A 20,408-nucleotide genomic window follows, 5' to 3' on the forward strand; every position below is an offset into this window, starting at 1 on the left:
GACTGTTGGAAAACCATTTCCGGTGACTACCTCTTGAAGCTCATCAAGAGAATGCCAAGAGTGTGCAAAGTAGTAATGAAAGCAAAAGGTGGCTACTTTGAAGAACATAGAATATAAGACATATTTTCAGTTGTTTCACACTTTTTTAAGTATTTCATTCCACATGGTTTAATTCATAGTTTTGATGCTTTCAATGTGAATCTACAATTTTCAGAGTCCTGAAAATAAATAAAACTCTTTGAATGAGAAGTTGTGTCCAAACTTTTGGTCAGTACTGTATATAAATATTTGTTATTTTTTCTAAAAAGCATCTAATCCTTTTATGAAACTATTGATGGCTCCTGCTGTGGCCAGCTCCCGATGTAGCTTCATGCCACAGATTGAGTTCTCATAGTAAAGAAGTCTTGTCTCTTAGAAATTGAACTTTTGTTTGTATAAGCGGTAGGAGTTCCCCTTGGTTTTGGAGCTCTTCTTTGTACATTTTCTAACTCCAGGGCATCTTCCCTATGACCTGGTGCCCAGAACTGCACTGCATATTTCAAAAGAGGCCACACTAACTTTCCATAAAGTGATAGTATTACATCCCTGTCCCATTAATCCATGACTCTTTTAAATCATGACAATATCCTGCTGGCCTTAGAAGACACTGATTGACATTGCTTGGTGTTATTTAGTCTGTGTTCTACTTGTATATCCAAATCCTTCTCTTTAAGTGACTCGTTTTTCTCCCATGTCAATACAGGATGAAAGCATGCGATGATTCATAATTTTATATTTATACAGCACACTATACTATATAGCTTTGCATTCCATTTAATGACATCTGGTGAAATTTACATTCTATCTATTACCTCTGTCTTTAATTTCCAGCTAAAAAGTATTTGCCTCCCTTGAATTTTTCCACCTTTTCCCACATTCAAGGCTTCAAACATAAAGATAAAAATGTAACATTTTCGGGTTAAGAATCAACAACAAGTGGGGCACAATTGTGAAGGCGAACGAAATGTATTGCTTATTTTAAACTTTTTTAAAAAATAAATAATTGAAAAGTGGGGCATGCAATATTATTCATCCCCTTTAAGTTAATACTTTGTAGCGCCACCTTTGGCTGAGATTACAGCTGCAAGTCGCTTGGGATATGTCTCTATCAGTTTTGCACATCGAGAGACTGAAATTCTTGCCCATTCTTCCTTTGTAAACAGCTGGAGCGAAGTGAGGTTAGATGGAGAGCGTTTGTGAACAGCAGTTTTCAGCTCTTTCCACAGATTCTCGATTGGATTCAGGTCTGGACTTTCACTTGGCCGTTCTAACACCTGGATATGTTTATTTGTGAACCATTCCATTGTAGATGCTGCTTTATGTTTGGGATCATTGTCTTGTTGGAAGACAAATATCCGTCCCAGTCTCAGGTCTTTTGCAGACTCCAATAGGTTTTCTTCAAGAATGGTCCAGTATTTGGCTCCATCCATCTTCCCATCAATTTTAACCATCTTCCCTGTCCCTGCTGAAGACAAGCAGGCCCAAACCATGATACTGTCACCACCATGTTTGACAGTGGGGATGGTGTGTTCAGGGTGATGAGCTGTGTTGCTTTTACGCCAAACATATTGTTTGGGATTGTGGATTGTGCCCATATAGTTCGATTTTGGTTTCATCTGACCAGAGCACCTGCTTCCACGTTTGGTGTGTCTCCCAGGTGGCTTGTGGCAAACTTTAAATGACACTTTTTATGGATATCTTTGAGAAAAGGCTTTCTTCTTGCCACTCTTCCATAAAGGCCAGATTTGTGCAGTGTACACAAATTGTTATGGACAGACTCTCCCACCTCAGCTGCAGATCTCTGCTGTTCATCCAGAGTGATCATGGGCCTCTTGGCTGCATCTCTGATTAGTCTTCTCCAAGTTTGAGATGAAAGTTTGGATGGACGGCCGGGCCTTGGTAGATTTGCAGTGGTATGGTACTCCTTCCATTTCAATATGATCACTTGCACAGTACTCCTTGTTTAAAATTAAAAGATGTTTAAAATTTTGGAAATCTTTTTGTAACCAAATCCAGTTTTAAACTTCTCCACAACAGTATCACGGACCTGCCTGTTGTGTTCCTTGGTCTTCATGATGCTATCTGCGCTTTAATCAGAACACTGAGACTATCACAGAGTAGGTGCATTTATACGGAGACTTGATTACACACTGATTAGGACAACATTGGATCATTCAGAGATCCTCAATGAACTTCTGGAGTGAGTTTGCTGCACTGAAAGTAAAGGGGACGAATAATATTGCACGCCCCACTTTTTAGTTATGTTTTTTTTAAAAGTTTAAAATAAGCAATAAATTTCGTTCAGCTTCACAATTGTGTCCCACTTGTTGTTGATTCTTCACCATAACATTAAAATTTTTATCTTTATGTTTGAAGCCTGAAATGTGGGAAAAGGTTGAAAAATTCAAGGGGGCCAAATACTTTTGCAAGGCACTATATCTCCTATGTTTATGGTCAGCGCCAGCTGTTGAACCTTAATAGTCCATTGATGCCACACTAAAATGGCATTTGCTGCTGTCCAACATATTCTGCTTCACGTCTCCATGTTTGAGGCAATGCCCAGGAGGTCACCCCTGTGTGCCAGCCACAGCTGCCTGCCTTACTGAGCTTCTGGTTTCCCTATGCTCCAGCCAGAAAGCCTTACTAAACCTTGCGTGCCACTCCAGGGAGTCGGTAGCTGCTCTGTCTTTCATAGGATCACAGCATTCTTCCTACTCACTGTCTGAAGGCAATATCTTGCTAAAAATGAATCGCCCAGATCTCACACCACTTGAGTTGCATGACATTCACGTTTATCAGTGGGATTTTGCAACAGATAAAGCCACAGACAGAAAAGGGCCCCTGTACAAGAACAGTATATGGGCCCCTTTCAGTCCAAGAATTCAGCCAAATGCACAATTCCACCCGCTTTTGCAGTAGTAGTGGTCCCCTTACCTTCTGGGCCCCTATGCTTTAGCACAGATTGCACCAATGATATTGAAGCTTCTATCTCATTACTACTGAAGTAGGAGTAATATCTGGTTGTGTTTCGTACTCATTACAAGTCACATAGTGGTTAAAATTGAAGAGCCCAGAAAATCGGGAGATGTTTTGCTGGATAGTATGATCGTATGATCTATCACAAACTTAATCTGAAGCAGAAACTTTCAAGTATAATCTGAAACAGGAACATTTACAGGTTTTACATCCCTTATGAGGTCCAAGCACTTGGCTGTTCATACCACGGTTCTATTGCTTTCCTATTTCACATCTGTGGCAGTTACATGCAGTTTGGGGATAATGGAAATGGGTAGACTTCATTCTTATTTTTGGCGCTTGTACTGATAAGCACACTATATGAAACCTGCACATTTAGCACACCATGTCCTGCACACCTATGCCCAAGCTTAACTCATCTCCTAGGTATTACATATCTTAAGGCTTCCTGAATCCTAATCATTTGAGAATGTCAGGAAAGAAGAAAAACATCCAAAATTCTTCTACTATTCTCCAAGGAAATTCCTTATCACAGCATGTGTATCCTAACATACTTACTTGTCTATGCTTCTCACTGCCAAAATAATTCATCGCCTAACAGAGGCCAAGTCCAACTACATTGCAGAATAGGCGTGCTGTACTGTAATGCATAACAATTGCACAATAACAGTAATTCTAAAAACATAAAGTGATGGGCAGGTGCAGCTGTATATAAACGGCAATTTGTTTGGAGCCATAGTACAGCACCCATAGTTGCTATAACAGCGTTCTATGGGGTCCCACTGTATCTAAAGGGGGTTTCTAATTAAAATCAAATCAGAGTAACACTTCATTTAACATTATGAATCATTGTTTCATCCAAAATTTGCCATATTGGTAGATCTTTAGTGCACGCTGTTTATATACGTCTCTAACTTCCTCACGATTGGCATGTAAGTTTGTATTGTTTGTGCAGTCCTCACGTCTTCCCCCCATGTCTCTTTCCCGAGAGAAATTGTGTAACTCTTCCCCACTACCATTGTAACTGCTTAGCTGTATATAGTTTTGGTGCTTCCGAGACAGTGAACTCAAGACAGCTTTACTGGGCGTGTGTGGAAATGCCCATCTACGATGGAACCATGCAGCCTCCATAGCAATGAAAGTGGTGCCGACCTCCTGACAGGATATCATTAGGGATCAGCATCTCGAGGCACTACCATGTGGTTACTGTACACAACATCGTCACTTCTCATAAAAGTCAACCAAATTACAGAACGACTGCCAAAAATGAAATACAAGTGATTCTGAATGCTTGTTTTGAATGCGGGGGCAGGAAATGTAGAAAAAAAGAGAGACATTACCCCTTTTATCTTGTAGGAAACTCAAAAAAGCCCGGAGAGCCTCTGTTAGGAGTCTCGACACAGAAAATAGCCAGATATCCTTAGCCTTACCTAGCTTGTGGAGTAGGATTCTGGCTAGGCGGGAGCAATGCCTAGTAGACCAGCAAGAAAAAACAATCGCTGATCTCGGGGAGACCACTGCCGGCAGTCTTTTCTCTGGCTGGTCTCCCCGAGAACAGTGATTGTTTTTTCTTGCTGGTCTACTAGGCATTGCTCCCGCCTAGCCAGAATCCTACTCCACACTGATGAGGGGCAATACCCCGAAACAGCTGTCTGTGGATGGATACCTGGCCTTGGTATTTCCCTTGTCATATCTTTAAAATCGTCAAAGAGTTGGATATTGACTAAAAGGGACACTTAATATGGTGGTTAGGGTGGTCTCCTTAAAAAGAGCCACTCCTTGGCTAGGTCCTTCCCGGAGGGATATCTGACTATTTTCTGTGTTGAGACTCCTAAGAGAGGCTCCACGGACCTTTTATGATTTGCATACTTCCCAGGGGGCAATGCATCTAGGACTTCACTGTGTTGGACGCCTTTGCTGGCTGCCGGCAGTGTTTTCTCTGGCTGGTCTCCCCAAGATCGGTGATTGTTTTTTCTTACATTTTGTAGGAAAAGACAGGGTTCATCTTTACAAAAATGTGAAATGCAGTGGTGTTTCAGAAAAAAATACTTTGACCATGGACCTTGGGACATGGAAACCAGTCATGGCTGTGGTTGGTTTCTCCCTGCCTAACTCAAGTTGACTGACAGGTCTTTCCCTAACTGGGTATGTCAGTCAGTGAAGTGAGGAGAAAATGGTGGGAGCTCACCAATATTGTGACTGATTATCTCAGTCTACCCATTCCAGGGTCCATTCTCAATGTACATTTTCTCTGAAAGAGGTGAATCATAGATATTTGGAATGATGGAGGTTGTCCCTGATTCATTGCTTAGACTTCAAAGAAAGGCTTAAGATTGTCCTTCTTATTTAGTGCTTATATTTGTCTCCATGGTTACAGATTACAAACAGGACTTGTGTCGACTGATCCCCCAGTTATGTTACCCTATTCCAGTGCTTCTCAAACTGTGATTCTGCCCTTGCCAGTGAGGAACCCCCTAATTGTTGGTAACATGTTGCCTGAGTTGCCAACCTTTGAGGTATTCCAGGACGATCCATAAAAATAGGGAACTTTTTTGTCCCGTTCATAAAAAAATTTAAGGCATCCATGATTTTTTTAAGCTAAAGAAACTTCTATAGATTTGGACTGTAATTATCATTATTTTCCAGTTTACAGTGACTGCAGCTATTGTCTTAATATCAGAATTACGGGCTGTAGACATATATCACTTATAACTATGATGATTTGTTATGTTTGTCTAATGAGTCTATAAAAATATTGTCTGTGATTTTTTAATAAGCGGTCCAGAAAGAAAAGAGTCCAATTGGGAACCCTGGACACGGCTGGGGAAGCAGTTTTTATAGAAGTGACCAAATTTTGCGCATTCCTTTCTATGGCTACTGCAGCAATCTAATAAGATAATTGACTAATCTGTACTTACTATACTGTTGTATTGGGTTCAGGAGACAAAAAAAAAGGAAAATTGAGAAATACTTTGAATTTCAATACTTATTTTCAATACAAATTGTGAGGCCTGTGCATTTTATTGGCCTGTATGGTGAAGCCTGAGCATTATATCAGTCTGTGTGTTGAGGTCTGAGCATTATTTATTTTGGAATGGGTGATGCCTGGGTATTATATCAGCCTGTGTGGTGAGTCCTGGGCATTATCTTGGTCTGTGTGGTAAGGCCTGGGCATTATCTTGGTCGGTGTAGTGAGGCCTGGGCATTATCTTGGTCTGTATGGTGAAACTTGGGCATTATGTTGGTCTGGCTGTTGATGCCTGGGCATTATCTTGGCCTGGGCCATTTGTGTGGTGAGGCATAGGCATTATAGTGGTCTACCTGTTGATGCCTGGGCACTATGTTCGTATGTGTGGTGAGGTCCAGGCATTATATTGGTCTGTCTGATGAGGCCTATGCATTATCTTGTTCGGTGTGGTGAGGCCTGTGCATTATCTTATTCAGGGTGGTCAGGCCTGTGCATTATCCTATTCAGGATCGTGATGCCTGGGCATTATCTTTTTCGGTGTGGTGGGGCCTGAACATTATCTTGGTCTGCGTGCTAAGGCCTGGGCATTATCTTGGTCAGTGTGGTGAGGCCTGGGCATTATCTTCTTCGGAGTGGTGAGGCCTTGGCATTATCTTGGTTGGTGTGGTGAGGCCTAGGAATTATCTTGGTCTATCTGGTAAAGCCTGGTTATAATATTGGTCTATATAGTAAGGCTCTGGCATTAACTTGGCCCGTGTGGTGAGGCATGGGCAGCATAATAATCTGTGTGGTGAGGCCTGAGCATTATCTTTGTCTGTTTGGTGAAACCTTGGCATTTTCTTAGTCTGTGTGGTGAGGCCTAGGCATTATCTATGTTGAGGCCTATGCATTATAGTTGTCTGGGTGTCAATGACTGGGCAATATGTTGGACTGTGTGGTGAGACCTGGGCATTAAGTTGGTCTATGTAGTGAGGCCTGGGCATTGGGTTGGTCTGTGTTGTGAGGCCTGGGCATTACGTTGGTCTGTGTGGTGAGGCCTGGGCATTGTAATGGTTTGGTTCTTAATGTCTGGGCATTATCTTGGTCGGTATGGTGAGAGCAAAGTATTAACCCAGTCTGTCTGATGAAGCACCAGTAGAGTACAGTCTTAGAAGTCCTGCCCTATTCCATCTGCTGTTGACTTCTTACATTGAGTGCATGTTGGCCAGAAGAGCAGGAACCTATGAATTCTCTTTATGCCCTTGTTCTGTGGCTTATCATTAAAGGTAACACTTACCATGGACCTCAACTGTGAAGTTATATGTCTCTTGGAGATGGTAGGGAGTAAGGAAAGCCTGTATAGTGTAAATCCCTGCATCATTTTCCTTTACATTTCTAATAAGCAAGCTGTGCTTTTCTGGGTTGGTTTCATAGCAGGTACTGTTCTTTTCGATTAGTTTTCCATCCTTGAACCTGTGAACAGCAGTGTAGACAATAATTAGACATTGTGATATGTAAGTGAAGATAACTTCAGGAAGTTATGTAATAAGATATTTACTTTAATAATAACCCAAAAACATGCGTCCCCGACCAGCTGCCGCTAATTCTTGTGATTTTCTGTTTTATCTCTCAGATTTCTTTCTGTGTTTGCTTTTTAGGATCACAGTTTATCATATTAAATCCTTCCACTTAACATAATTTGGTAGTGTGTATATGCTTCTGCTAACTCTTGGCCAACTCTGAAAGCAGCACATGGATTTGAAAACAAAGAGATTCTCTCACTAACCGAGGATGCAGGCAATGACACGGGAGTTACGGGAACAGCTGAGTCTGATCGGGGGCTAATCCTGATACCCATATGCAGTAACTGTGTATGTTCCCTGTGAATGTACAGTATTGTCGTGTTCCCAATGCTACCCCTACTGTACGTAATTGCCTTAGTCTGCTATATTGCCTTGTGTGGATGATTGCTGCCAGATTCCTGACGAAGGTGACACACCTGGGACCTGGAGCCGGCACAGCAGGTGAAAACATTTACTACACGTAATCACGCTTAACGCAAACATTGTTTTTGTAATCTCCCCTTGAGTGACTGTCCTGGACTTGGCTGTTAGCAAGCGTCATTGCACTCATATTCTATGCACTGGCACTTTATGAGATCTTGTGGTACAGTAGCCGTAGTGCAGAATTCATAGGTAGATGGCTACTTTTGCTTATTTACACTACTGACACTTTCTGATAAATTATTTACTGGCACTGGATATTTGAATGAAAATGCGCTATCATGCACTTTATGATTATAGAACATACCCTATCATGCACTTTATGATTATATAACATGCGCTATCATGTACTTTATGATTATAGAACATGAGCTATCATGTACTTTATGATTATAGAACATGAGCTATCATGCACTTTATGATTATAGAACATGAGCTATCATCACTTTATGATTATAGAACATGAGCTATCATGCACTTTATGATTATAGAACATGCGCACTCATGCACTTTATGATTATAGAACATGTGCGATCATGCACTTTATGATTATAGAACATGAGCTATCATGCACTTTATGATTATAGAACGTGAGCTATCATGCACTTTATGATTATAGAACATGAGCTATCATGCACTTTATGATTATAGAACATGAGCTATCATGCACTTTATGATTATAGAACATGGGCCATCATGCACTTTATGATTATAGAACATGAGCTATCATGCACTTTATGATTATAGAACATGCGCACTCATGCACTTTATGATTATAGAACATGTGCGATCATGCACTTTATGATTATAGAACATGAGCTATCATGTACTTTATGATTATAGAACATGGGCCATCGTGCACTTTATGATTATAGAACATGAGCTATCATGCACTTTATGATTATAGAACATGAGCTATCATGCACTTTATGATTATAGAACATGAGCTATCATGCACTTTATGATTATAGAACATGAGCTACATGTACTTTATGATTATATAACATGAGCTATCATGCACTTTATGATTATAGAACATGAGCTACATGTACTTTATGATTATATAACATGTGCGATCATGCACTTTATGAATATAGAACATGAACTATCATGTACTTTATGATTATAGAACATAGGCTATCATGCATTTTATGATTATAGAACATGTGCGATCATGCACTTTATGATTATAGAACATGTGCGATCATGCACTTTATGATTATAGAACATGGGCCATCGTGCACTTTATGATTATAGAACATGAGCTATCATGCACTTTATGATTATAGAACATGTGCGACCATGCACTTTATGATTATATAACATGCGCTATCATGTACTTTATGATTATAGAACATGAGCTATCATGTACTTTATGATTATAGAACATGAGCTATCATGTACTTTATGATTATAGAACATGAGCTATCATGCACTTTATGATTATAGAACATGAGCTATCATCACTTTATGATTATAGAACATGAGCTATCATGCACTTTATGATTATAGAACATGCGCACTCATGCACTTTATGATTATAGAACATGTGCGATCATGCACTTTATGATTATAGAACATGAGCTATCATGCACTTTATGATTATAGAACGTGAGCTATCATGCACTTTATGATTATAGAACATGAGCTATCATGCACTTTATGATTATAGAACATGAGCTATCATGCACTTTATGATTATAGAACATGGGCCATCATGCACTTTATGATTATAGAACATGAGCTATCATGCACTTTATGATTATAGAACATGCGCACTCATGCACTTTATGATTATAGAACATGTGCGATCATGCACTTTATGATTATAGAACATGAGCTATCATGTACTTTATGATTATAGAACATGGGCCATCGTGCACTTTATGATTATAGAACATGAGCTATCATGCACTTTATGATTATAGAACATGAGCTATCATGCACTTTATGATTATAGAACATGAGCTATCATGCACTTTATGATTATAGAACATGAGCTACATGTACTTTATGATTATATAACATGAGCTATCATGCACTTTATGATTATAGAACATGAGCTACATGTACTTTATGATTATATAACATGTGCGATCATGCACTTTATGAATATAGAACATGAACTATCATGTACTTTATGATTATAGAACATAGGCTATCATGCATTTTATGATTATAGAACATGTGCGATCATGCACTTTATGATTATAGAACATGTGCGATCATGCACTTTATGATTATAGAACATGGGCCATCGTGCACTTTATGATTATAGAACATGAGCTATCATGCACTTTATGATTATAGAACATGTGCGACCATGCACTTTATGATTACAGAACATGAGCTATCATGCACTTTATGATTACAGAACATGAGCTATCATGCACTTTATGATTATAGAACATGTGCGACCATGCACTTTATGATTACAGAAAATGCACTTTTTTTTACAGTGTTTCAATATTTATTGCAATACATTAAGAGTCAGCGTGCTTTTCAATATTACCATATTTAATGTTCTATATCCTATAAGCCCCATACACATTCTATCCCCTGCTGTTTTTTCACTATTTATTTACCATGCCTTATAATATTTTAATATATGAATTAATAAAAGCTTTTTTTAATGTTGATTGGAGCTTGGCTGTTTTTTTCTGAATAGGTTTTGGTCGCGATATGCACCAGCACTGCCAAACCCCATCAGGGTCTCTGACAGCCAGAAAACAGCATCTTGACTGCCAGTTTGCAGGAAGAAGTGGTGCTGTATAATGGCACAGGACCATGCAGAGCCTGGCATTAAAGTGCTTAAAAAAGCTTTGGCATGCAGCGTTGGAGTACGATTCTGGGAGAAGTGGGCATAAGGGGTAATAAAATGAGAAATGCTGCAGAATGACCATGTATAGTGCCCAAAGGACAAGCTGGCAGTGTGTTGTGCATCGTAAGACAAGCTGGTGGGCACATTGGAAAGCAAATGTAAACCTTGTGAGACAAAAGCAGCCTGAGTCCAAGCAAACAGTTAAAGAAAACTGTGCTCAAGACAGACACTGGAAGCCTTATTAGTGATGGGCACCCACTTTGGCACATCTCGGTGAGGCCTCTGCGGAAGGTGAGGACCACTCAGAAGAATGTGTCATTAGACATAAAGTTATTTGGTCTTCTGCAATTGCATCAGATGTGTCTTTCTCTTACAAGCCAGTCTAATAGGATTTAAAGCGTAACCAGAGTTTTAATTTTAATTTAATGAATCAATAGTACACATGAAAATAAGCAACTCTGTAATACGACATATGTTATCAGACAAATCTGCTTCTTTAGTCTTGATCACTCAATATCAAATTTATGGATAAAATCTGTGTTCAGTGCAGACAAATTTTCCATTTTTGAGATAGGAGATGATAGTTGGTGCTTGAAATTTTATGGAGAGAGGAGGATGAGGAGCTAGAGACAGATACAGACATTCTGCTGAAACAATCATTAACATTCTCCATAGAACTTTATGAGCGCCAACAGCAATGTATACAAATAATGGGAAAGTCTGTATTCACTGAAGACAGATTTTACCATGACTTGAGAATTTTGAAAATGAATGATCAGTCCTGGAGGAGAAAGAAACAGGATAATAAGGCATATGACAGATTCTCTTATTTTATAATAAGACATATCACAAATTCTCTTAATATTGATTTATGAAAAACAAACAATGATTACTCCTTAAGAGAAGCATTCTTGTTGCCTATAGCGAAATAACATAATGCAGTTTATAGACAGGTAATATTTCTTTCCTGAAGAATATTTAAGGGTTACACAACTGAACCTTAAAAGTACGTAACTACTTTCATAATAAGTTTAAATATACAGTAAGGTTCACATTGAACATTTCTGCAACAGACTAATACAGAATTGCTTGTGTGCTACACTATGAGGTTAAGCTCTTTTGCTATGCAATAATATGGAATACAGTGGAACCTTGGTTTAAAGGCCACTTTACACACAGAGATATATCTTTGGCAGATCTGTGGTTGCAGTGAAATCATGGACATATTGTTCCATTTGTACACAGCCACAAACCTGGCACTGATTGTCCACAATTTCACTGCAACCACAGATCTGCCGCAGATTTATCTCTGTGTGTAAAGTGGCCTTAAGAGTAACTTGGTTTGAGAGCATTTTGCAAGACAAGGAAAGCTTTTGACAAAATTGTAACTTGGTTTAAGAGCAATGATTTGCAAGAAGAGCAAATACTCATCGTGCACACGTCCGGTTTTGTCCTTTCACTGCGCTCTGACCTGCTCTGGAGGTAACTTTCTGTACATATGTACTGTATACTGTATACAGTATACCATTGTACAGTACAGTATATACTATACAGCATGTCTATCAATTTTCATTTGTGGATACAGTACTGTACTTTCTTTCTGCTAACTAGTACAATTAGTTTAATTTGTTTTATATGCTTTTTAGTGTACTGTACAGTATTTTGTATTGTGTACTGTAATAATTTTATATGAATACAGGACATTATTTTGTATTACTCTAATAAGTTTTTATAAATACAGTAAATATTTTTGGGTTGTGGAACGAATTGTCTGCATTTCAATTATTTTCTATGGGAAAATATTCTTTGATATAAGAGTAACTTGGTTTTAGAGCACAGTCCCGGAACCAATTATTCTCGTAATCCAAGGTTCCACTGTATACATAAGGAGAAATTACTTATTGACAGCTCTCTATAGGGATCTGAAATGTATGCGGCTACGGCTCCTAGATGCCCCTTTTATTTTCCATTCATTTAGCAAGAAGTTAAAATACTGCAGAGCTCTCAGAATGTCGCGAACTGACTCACCAGATACTTTGTGGTGGAGGAAAAGCATTAACTTTAGCTAACAGTTTCACTTCACTTTCCCCTTCGAGTACGACATTATTATTGTTAGGTGGACCATAAATTGTCAGGAAAGGCTTTTCTGAAATAAACAAAAATAGATATAAAGATAAATATTTACATATATTTATATAATATATACTTATATAATATTAGATATATAATATTAAAAATGAGTTACACAAACGAAAAATATATTAAACTACTTTTGACTCAACACATTACCCTAAAGTATTCAGAAATGTATAAATGATCTAGATGTTCCAATGTTTCTATCATAGACGGTCATGCATCGAGGAGCAATTATCTATACAACCTAGCCATAAATGAAAAAGGAAGTATCATGATGAGAGAGTCTTATCAACCTATGTGCTGTCCAGTGGGCCCAAGTTTCATCCTTGTCTTATCTCTCTGGGCTCTTTCTATATCTCTAGGGTATGGCACTGGTGGCAGGAAAAGACCAAGATCCTGATTCCAAAGATGTGCCACTTGCTGAGCTACTTGCTATTGTTTTTATTATTATTTATTATTATTATTACAGCGCCGTTTATACCATGGCGCTTTACAAGTGAAAAGGGTATACATAAACTCAAGTACAACAATCATTACCAATACAAAAACAGAGTGGTATAGGAAGAGAGAGGACCCTGCCCACGATGGCTCACAGTCTACAGGGGATGGGTGAGGGTACAATAGGTGAGGACAGAGCTGGTTGCGCAGTGTTGTACTGGACTGAGGGTTATTGTAGCTTGTAGGCTTGTCAGAAGAGGTGAGTCTTCAAGTTCCTCCTGAAGCTTTCCATGGTAGGGGAGAGTCTGATATGCTGGGGTAGAGCGTTCCAGAGTATGGGGGAGGCAACGGAGAAATCTTGTATGCGATTGTGGGAAGAGGAGATAAGAGAGGAGTAGAGAAGGAGATTTTGTGCTATAGGTTTGATAAAATCACTGTTTCATCAGCAGGACTGGTGGACTAGTAAACCTGTTGCTATGAGTCCTCCATTTACATAAGCTCTGTCCACAATTCTCTTCCTGAGATCTTGGCTGATTTCTTTTGACTTTCCCATGATGCTACACAAAGAAGCAGTGTGTTTCAGGTGTGCATTAAAATACATCCACAAGTGTATCTCTAATTAACTCAGATGTAATCTGTAATCAATAAACCTATCAGAAGCTTCCAAAGACATGACATCATCATCTGGACTGTCCCATATTGTTTAAAGGCATAGTACTTAGTGTATGTAAACTTTTCACTTTGCAGAAAGTAATAAAAATGCCTTAAAACATTCCCTCTCTCATTATTCTGGCATTTGGTAAATATAAATAATTTTGGTTCCTAATTGACCTAAAACAGGAAAGGTTTATTCTGGTTTCATGTCAGATAGTGAGAAAAACAGGAATGTGTCTTTATAGTTAGATAGATAGTGTATGTAAACTTCTGGTTTCAACTGTAGGTGTTGCATATGTCCGATCAATAGCGACCTATTCTTTAGCTTAAAGGCACAGTCTTGCATAAAAAGCTAGATTTTTTGTAACAATGTCCATTGCAGGTAAGGTACAAGTGCCAAGAGAAGAATTTTAATGGAAGAAAATAACCAAGTGAGAGAATAAAATCTGATTTTCTGAAAATATGGTTGTCACTAATGTAGAGTGTTAGTGGAGAAACCCAGCATGCCTGCTTTAGAGTAAGAGTCCCAGACTTCACTTTCACATAAACATTTTGGGTGGCAGAATCAATAGGGCGAGCCATTTCATGTTATTACAGTGATTTTTATCTTTCTTCCACAGTGCTACCCTTCTATTTGCTTTATTTTCCTAAATGTATAAAACAGTGGCTGCAGATTCCTTTGGTATCAATGCGAGGAATGCGGCCGGTCTGATTATTTGGTTTAGGATGGACTGTGGTAGATCAATAAAAGAATTCAAAACTGTGTTATTATACATTCTGCTAATGGAACAACCACATCACCCACTTCTAGGACATAATGAGGAATTTTACATTATTTTCCCAAATCATGTTGCACAATAAATTCCCTTTATTAAGAAATAAGGAGTCATGTGATCAGCACTTATACCCTTGTGGAACCATTTTATTTTCAGCTTCAAACACAAAGATCACCTTATGTGATCCTAAATATTAAATGGCCTTGGAAGTGCCCAACTATTGGCTTCTGTGCTCACGAGTGACTTACTACACTTAAGAATGATCTAAAGACAGAAAGAGTGCTCTAAAATGTCCAATAAAACATTAAAGAGGTGGTTCACTACTCAGCATTAATGGCCACATCGCTGTAAACCTCATATTGAAGGCTTTTTTTCAAATACCTTGTTTAGTAAATTCTGCCTCCGAGCTGCGCTATTGCGGTACGCTCATCCCCATTGCGTGACCCCCGGGCTCCGTGACCTCTGCAATCCGGTAATGTCACGTCAACTTCCAGTTGACTCAACATCACCGATGTGGCCCCAGTCGTCCTGAGTGACTGGACTGTGGGTGTAATTTACTAAACAAGACATGTGACAAAAGTCTTCCCTATGAGGTTTACAGCAATGTCGCCACTATGCTGAGTAGTGAACCACCCCTTTAAGTTTCATTTTTAGCATCCTACTTTGTTTACCCTTACTTTTGCTCATATTTTGTTAAGGACCCTAAGTTCTCATATTTTTTGAATCTTTACAAGGTCTTAATTACTGAGGCAGACACGTCGGTGGGAGACATGTTGTTAAAGTTTCTCAGTATTGCAGCCTCAGGGTCAGACATTTAAGATGATCATATGTCAGCACAGAAATGAAAGCACAGGTGCAGATTGCCGTGACTGAATTGCTCTAGTATAACACACCACATATGGAGATTTCTAAGGTATATCAGAACATTGGACCCGATTCATCAAAGCTTTCACCCCAGAATTCTGGCAACTCAGAGTACTCTGCGCCTACATTTTTGGCATTTTCATGCAGTGCCTCCCATTTTCACAAAATGGTCAGAGCTGGGGTGGGACCAGGGCATAGAGGGGTCAGGATGCCACAACTTGTATAATACTCCAGAAATCTCACACCAGAATCTAAATGCAGTGAGACTTCTGGCGTAGCACATGGAGGCCGCTCGTCAGATGCTCCAGATTCATGAAGAGTCATGGACCTCTCCATAAATCAGGAGAGTCTGACTCCCACCTGTCCCATCATCAAGACGGACATGAACAATGTTGGTCTTGAAGGATGAATTGGAACAAGTGCATGTATGGATTTTGAATTGCACTACTGCTATATAGACTATACTTATAATTATTAAATGCTTCACTTACATTTTGACCAGATTACAGTATATCACAAAAGTTCACACCTCATATTTTTGTAAATATTTTATATCTTATCATGAGACAACACTGAAGATATGACACTGATACAATGTACAGTAGTGAGTGAACAGCTTGTATAAATGTAAATTTGGTGTTCCCTCTAAATAACTCAACACACAGCTATTAATGTCTAAAGTGCTGGCCAGAAAAGTGAGTACACCCCTAAGTGAAAATGGCCAAATTGTGCCTAATTAAACATTTTCCCTCCCTGGTGTCATGTAGCTCATTAGTGTAAAAGAAAGGGTCTTAAGTGTGAATGGGGAGCAGGGGTGTTACATTTGGTGTTTATCGCTCACACACTCTCATACTGGTAAATGGAAGTTCAACATAGCTCCTCATGGCAAAGAATTCTATGAGACTCTGCAAAATAAAATATTGCACTACATAAAGATGGCCTAAACTTTAAGAAGATTGCCAGCATCTGAAACTGAGCTGCAGCACGGTAGCCAAGACCATACAGCGGTTTAAAAAGACAGGTTCCACTCAGAACAGATCTCACCATGGTCAACCTGGGAAGTTGAGTGCACGTACCCAGGGTCATATGCAGAGACTGTTTTTCAAAATAGACGTATGAGTGCTGCCAGCATTGCTGCAGAGATTACAGGGATGGACGGTCAGCCTGTCAGTGCTTAGACTATATGCCGCACACTGCATCATATTATTCTGCATGGCCGTCATCCCAGAAGAAAGCCTCTTCTAAAGAAGATGCACAAGAAAGCTCACAAGCAGTTTGGTGAAGACAAGCAGACTAAGGACATGGATTTCTGGAACATGTCCTGTGGTCTGATGAGACCAAGATGAATCTATTTCATTCCCATGGTGTTAAGCATCTGTGGGGGCAACCAGGAGAAGTGTGTCTTGCCTACAGCCAAGCATGGTGGTGGGAGTGTCATGGTTTGGGGCTGCATGAGTTTTGTTCGCTGTGGGGAGCTACTGTGCATTTAGGAAACTATGAATGACAACATATATTGTGACATACTGAAGCAGAGCATGATCTGCTCCCTTAGGAAACTGGGACACAGGGCAGAATTCCAGCATGTTAATGACGCCATTTACACCTCCAAGACGACCACTGCCTTGATAAAGAAATGAGGGTAAAGGTGCTGGACTGGCCAAGCATGTCTCCAGACCTAAAACCTACTGAGCATCTGTGGAGAATCTGTAAACATAAGGTGGAGAAGCACACGGTCTCTAACATCCACCAGCTCCGTGATGTTGTCATGGAGGAAGGACGAGGATCAAGTTGCTCCTGTGAATCTTTAGTGAACTCCATGCCCAAGAGAGATAAGGCAGTGCTGGAAAAAAATAGTAGCCACACAAAATATTGACACTTTGTGCACTGATGGGGTGTAGTCACTTTTGTTGCAGTTGTTTAGACATTAATGGGTGTGTGATGAGTTATTTAGAGGGCACCAAACTTACACTGTTGTCCCAAGAAAAGATATAATAAAATACTTACACAAATGTGAGAGGTGTACTTACTTTTGTTATACTCTTTTTGTGTGTGTGTATATATATATATATATATATATATATATATATACAGCTCTGGTAAAAATTAAGAGACCCCTGCACAGTTTTATAAAAATCCCCTTCTCTACATGTCTGACAGCCGTTCCATTCCAGTGTCAGTTGAATTCCAACCAGACTACACCTCATTCTACTTACTGTGCTTCTGATTAGGTGATCACCTGAACCAAATCTTATTTAATGAGGGAAAGTATTAAAAACACTGTTGTGGTCTTCACAATCCTCCTGCAATAGGATATGCTGGCTTGCGAAACAAGTGCTAGTATTATCCAAAAAGTAATAGGAACGAAAAAAATCACTTTTACCATGCCAAAGGAGTTGAAAATAAAAGTCTTGAGTGAGGAACAGAAGGGCTCAATTCTGACTTTACCTAGGGTTACAGTGAGTGTTATGTTGCCTTCATCCTTAAAATTTCTAAGACAGCAGTCCATTACAACAAGGTTAAGCAGCAGACATTAGGGACAACAAAGCTACAGATCGGCAGAGGGCGAAAGCGACTCTCCACTGACCGGAATGACCGTCATCTTATTCGAATGTCACTCAGCAACTGCAGGATGACATCAAGTGACCTACAAATGGAATGGCAAATGGCAGCTGGAGTGAAGTGCATGGCAAGAACAGTTTGTAACAGGCTCCAAAAGACAGGGCTCAAGTCATGCAAAATTAGAAAAAAGCCTTTCATCAATGAGAAGCAAAGGAGAGCCAGGCTGAAGTTTGCCAAAGACCATATGGATTGGGCCATAGAGGAGTGGTAAGATAATCTTCTCTGATGAGTCCAATTTCAGCTTTGCCCAACACCTGGTCGTCTAATGATTAGGCGGAGACCTGGAGAGGCATACAAGCCAGTGTCTTGCACCCACTGTGAAATTTGGTGGAGGATCGGTGATGATCTGGGGATGCTTCAGGAAGGCTGGAATTGGGCAGATTAAACTTTGCGAAGGACGTATGAATCAAGCTGCATACAAGATTATCCAGGAAAAACAGTTGCTTACTTCTGCTCAGGCAATGTTCTCCAACTCTGAGGACTGTATTTTCCAGCAGGACAATGCACCATGCCACACAGCTAGGTCAATCAAAGTGTGGAGGAAGGGTCACCACATCAAAACCCTGTCATTGCCAGACCAATCTACAGACCTGAACCCCATTGAAAACCTCTTGAATGTAATCAAGGGGAAGATGGATACTCACAAACCATCAAACAAAGAAGAACTGCTTACATTTTGCCCCAGGAGTAGCATAAGGTCACCCAAAAGCAGTGTGAAAGGCTGGTGGAAAGCATTTCAAGACGCATGAAAGCTGTGATTAAAAATCATCATTATTCCACAAAATATTGATTTCTGAACTCTTCCTGAGTTAAAACATTATTAGTATTGTTGTTTCTAAGTGATTATAAACTTATTTTCTTTGCATTATTTAAGGTGTTTGAAAGCAATGCATTTTTTGTTATTTTGCCCATTTTTCATTTTCAGAAAATAAATACAAAATTTATTGCTTGGAAATTCGTAGACATGTTGTCAGTAGTTTATAGAATAAAAACACAATTTATATTTCACTCAAAAATATACCTACAAAGAGAAAAATCGGAAAAAACTGAAAATTTTGCAGTGGTCTCATAATTTTTGCCAGAGCTGTATATATGGAAATGTATTACATCATTGCTTAGTATTCTGTTGGGTCTCCTAGTTTTTTTATAAGATTTTTTTTTCTTACCAATATGATGAATAGTTACATTTTTATTGTTGTTATTACTATACATACCATAAACAGTTATCAAAATATCTTTGGTCACGTTTTTAGAATAGATATCCCTACAAGTGTACACTCCACTGTGTTCATTTGTCACATTTTTAATTATTAGAATCCTCTCTCCCAAGTATCCATCGTCCGTATCGTAAAACGTTTTCTTAGAGTTCAGAACCTGAAGAGAAGTAATTCGTGCAGGTTAAGTAATGGTTCTTTATATCAAAATTACATCATTTTAAATCATAATGACATTGTCATACTCTGTACAGCTCTGCTTTTTACATATGAATGTTCTAACTATGTAGGATACTAAAAACTGACCTTGATAGTACAATATTACAAAAAGATCTGGATAAGATGTCAGAATGGGCAAATACTTGGCAAATGAGATTTAATGTTGATAAATGTAAAGTAATGCACCTAGGACGGAGTAATCCTATAGCTGCGTATACATTAAATGGAAGTAAACTCGGGACTACAGAACAGGAGAAGGACTTGGGTAGTTCACAAATAAGCTGAGCAGCAGCACTCAATGTCAGGCAGCAGCTGCTAAAGCAAACAAGATTCTAGAGCAGGGGTCTCAAACTCAGCTGGGTGTATGGGCCGCATATAGAAAAAAAAAATGAGGGGGGCCGCATTATTTGCAGGACAAAGTGAACATTTTTAATGAATCCATGTTTTTTTTTCTATACATCTTGGATCACTTTTGTAAACATTTTTCGCTTCTTTATTATAACAAACGTGCACTTTTTTTGTTAAGTTTATATACAGAAAAGCATTTTTAATGTAAATAAAAAAAATGTCATGCTTTAGGATTTTTTTTTTTACATTTTATCACCTTCTTGTAATTGTTTTACAATTAGCAGCATCATATAGTAATCTTAGCCAAAATCTTGTAGTAATGTGCCCATGCTGCAGTAATGTCCCCATCCGTGT

At 39.0% G+C, this 20,408-nt stretch overlaps 1 protein-coding gene across 1 annotated transcript in view; it reads right to left on the reverse strand.

Annotated features, from left to right (window-relative positions):
- LOC142251251 (vascular endothelial growth factor receptor kdr-like) overlaps window positions 1-20,408 on the reverse strand; it is a 337,728-nt gene that overhangs the window by 139,083 nt on the left and 178,237 nt on the right. The window contains exons 7-9 of the mRNA XM_075323879.1: window positions 19,488-19,647; window positions 12,815-12,932; window positions 7,260-7,435 (exon numbers count right to left, since the gene is read on the reverse strand). Of these exons, the coding sequence (XP_075179994.1) occupies window positions 7,260-7,435; window positions 12,815-12,932; window positions 19,488-19,647 (454 nt within the window). The remainder of the gene's footprint in view (window positions 1-7,259; window positions 7,436-12,814; window positions 12,933-19,487; window positions 19,648-20,408) is intronic.

The sequence above is a fragment of the Anomaloglossus baeobatrachus genome, chromosome 9 (genome assembly GCF_048569485.1).
Source record: "Anomaloglossus baeobatrachus isolate aAnoBae1 chromosome 9, aAnoBae1.hap1, whole genome shotgun sequence".
Lineage (NCBI taxonomy): Eukaryota > Metazoa > Chordata > Amphibia > Anura > Aromobatidae > Anomaloglossus > Anomaloglossus baeobatrachus.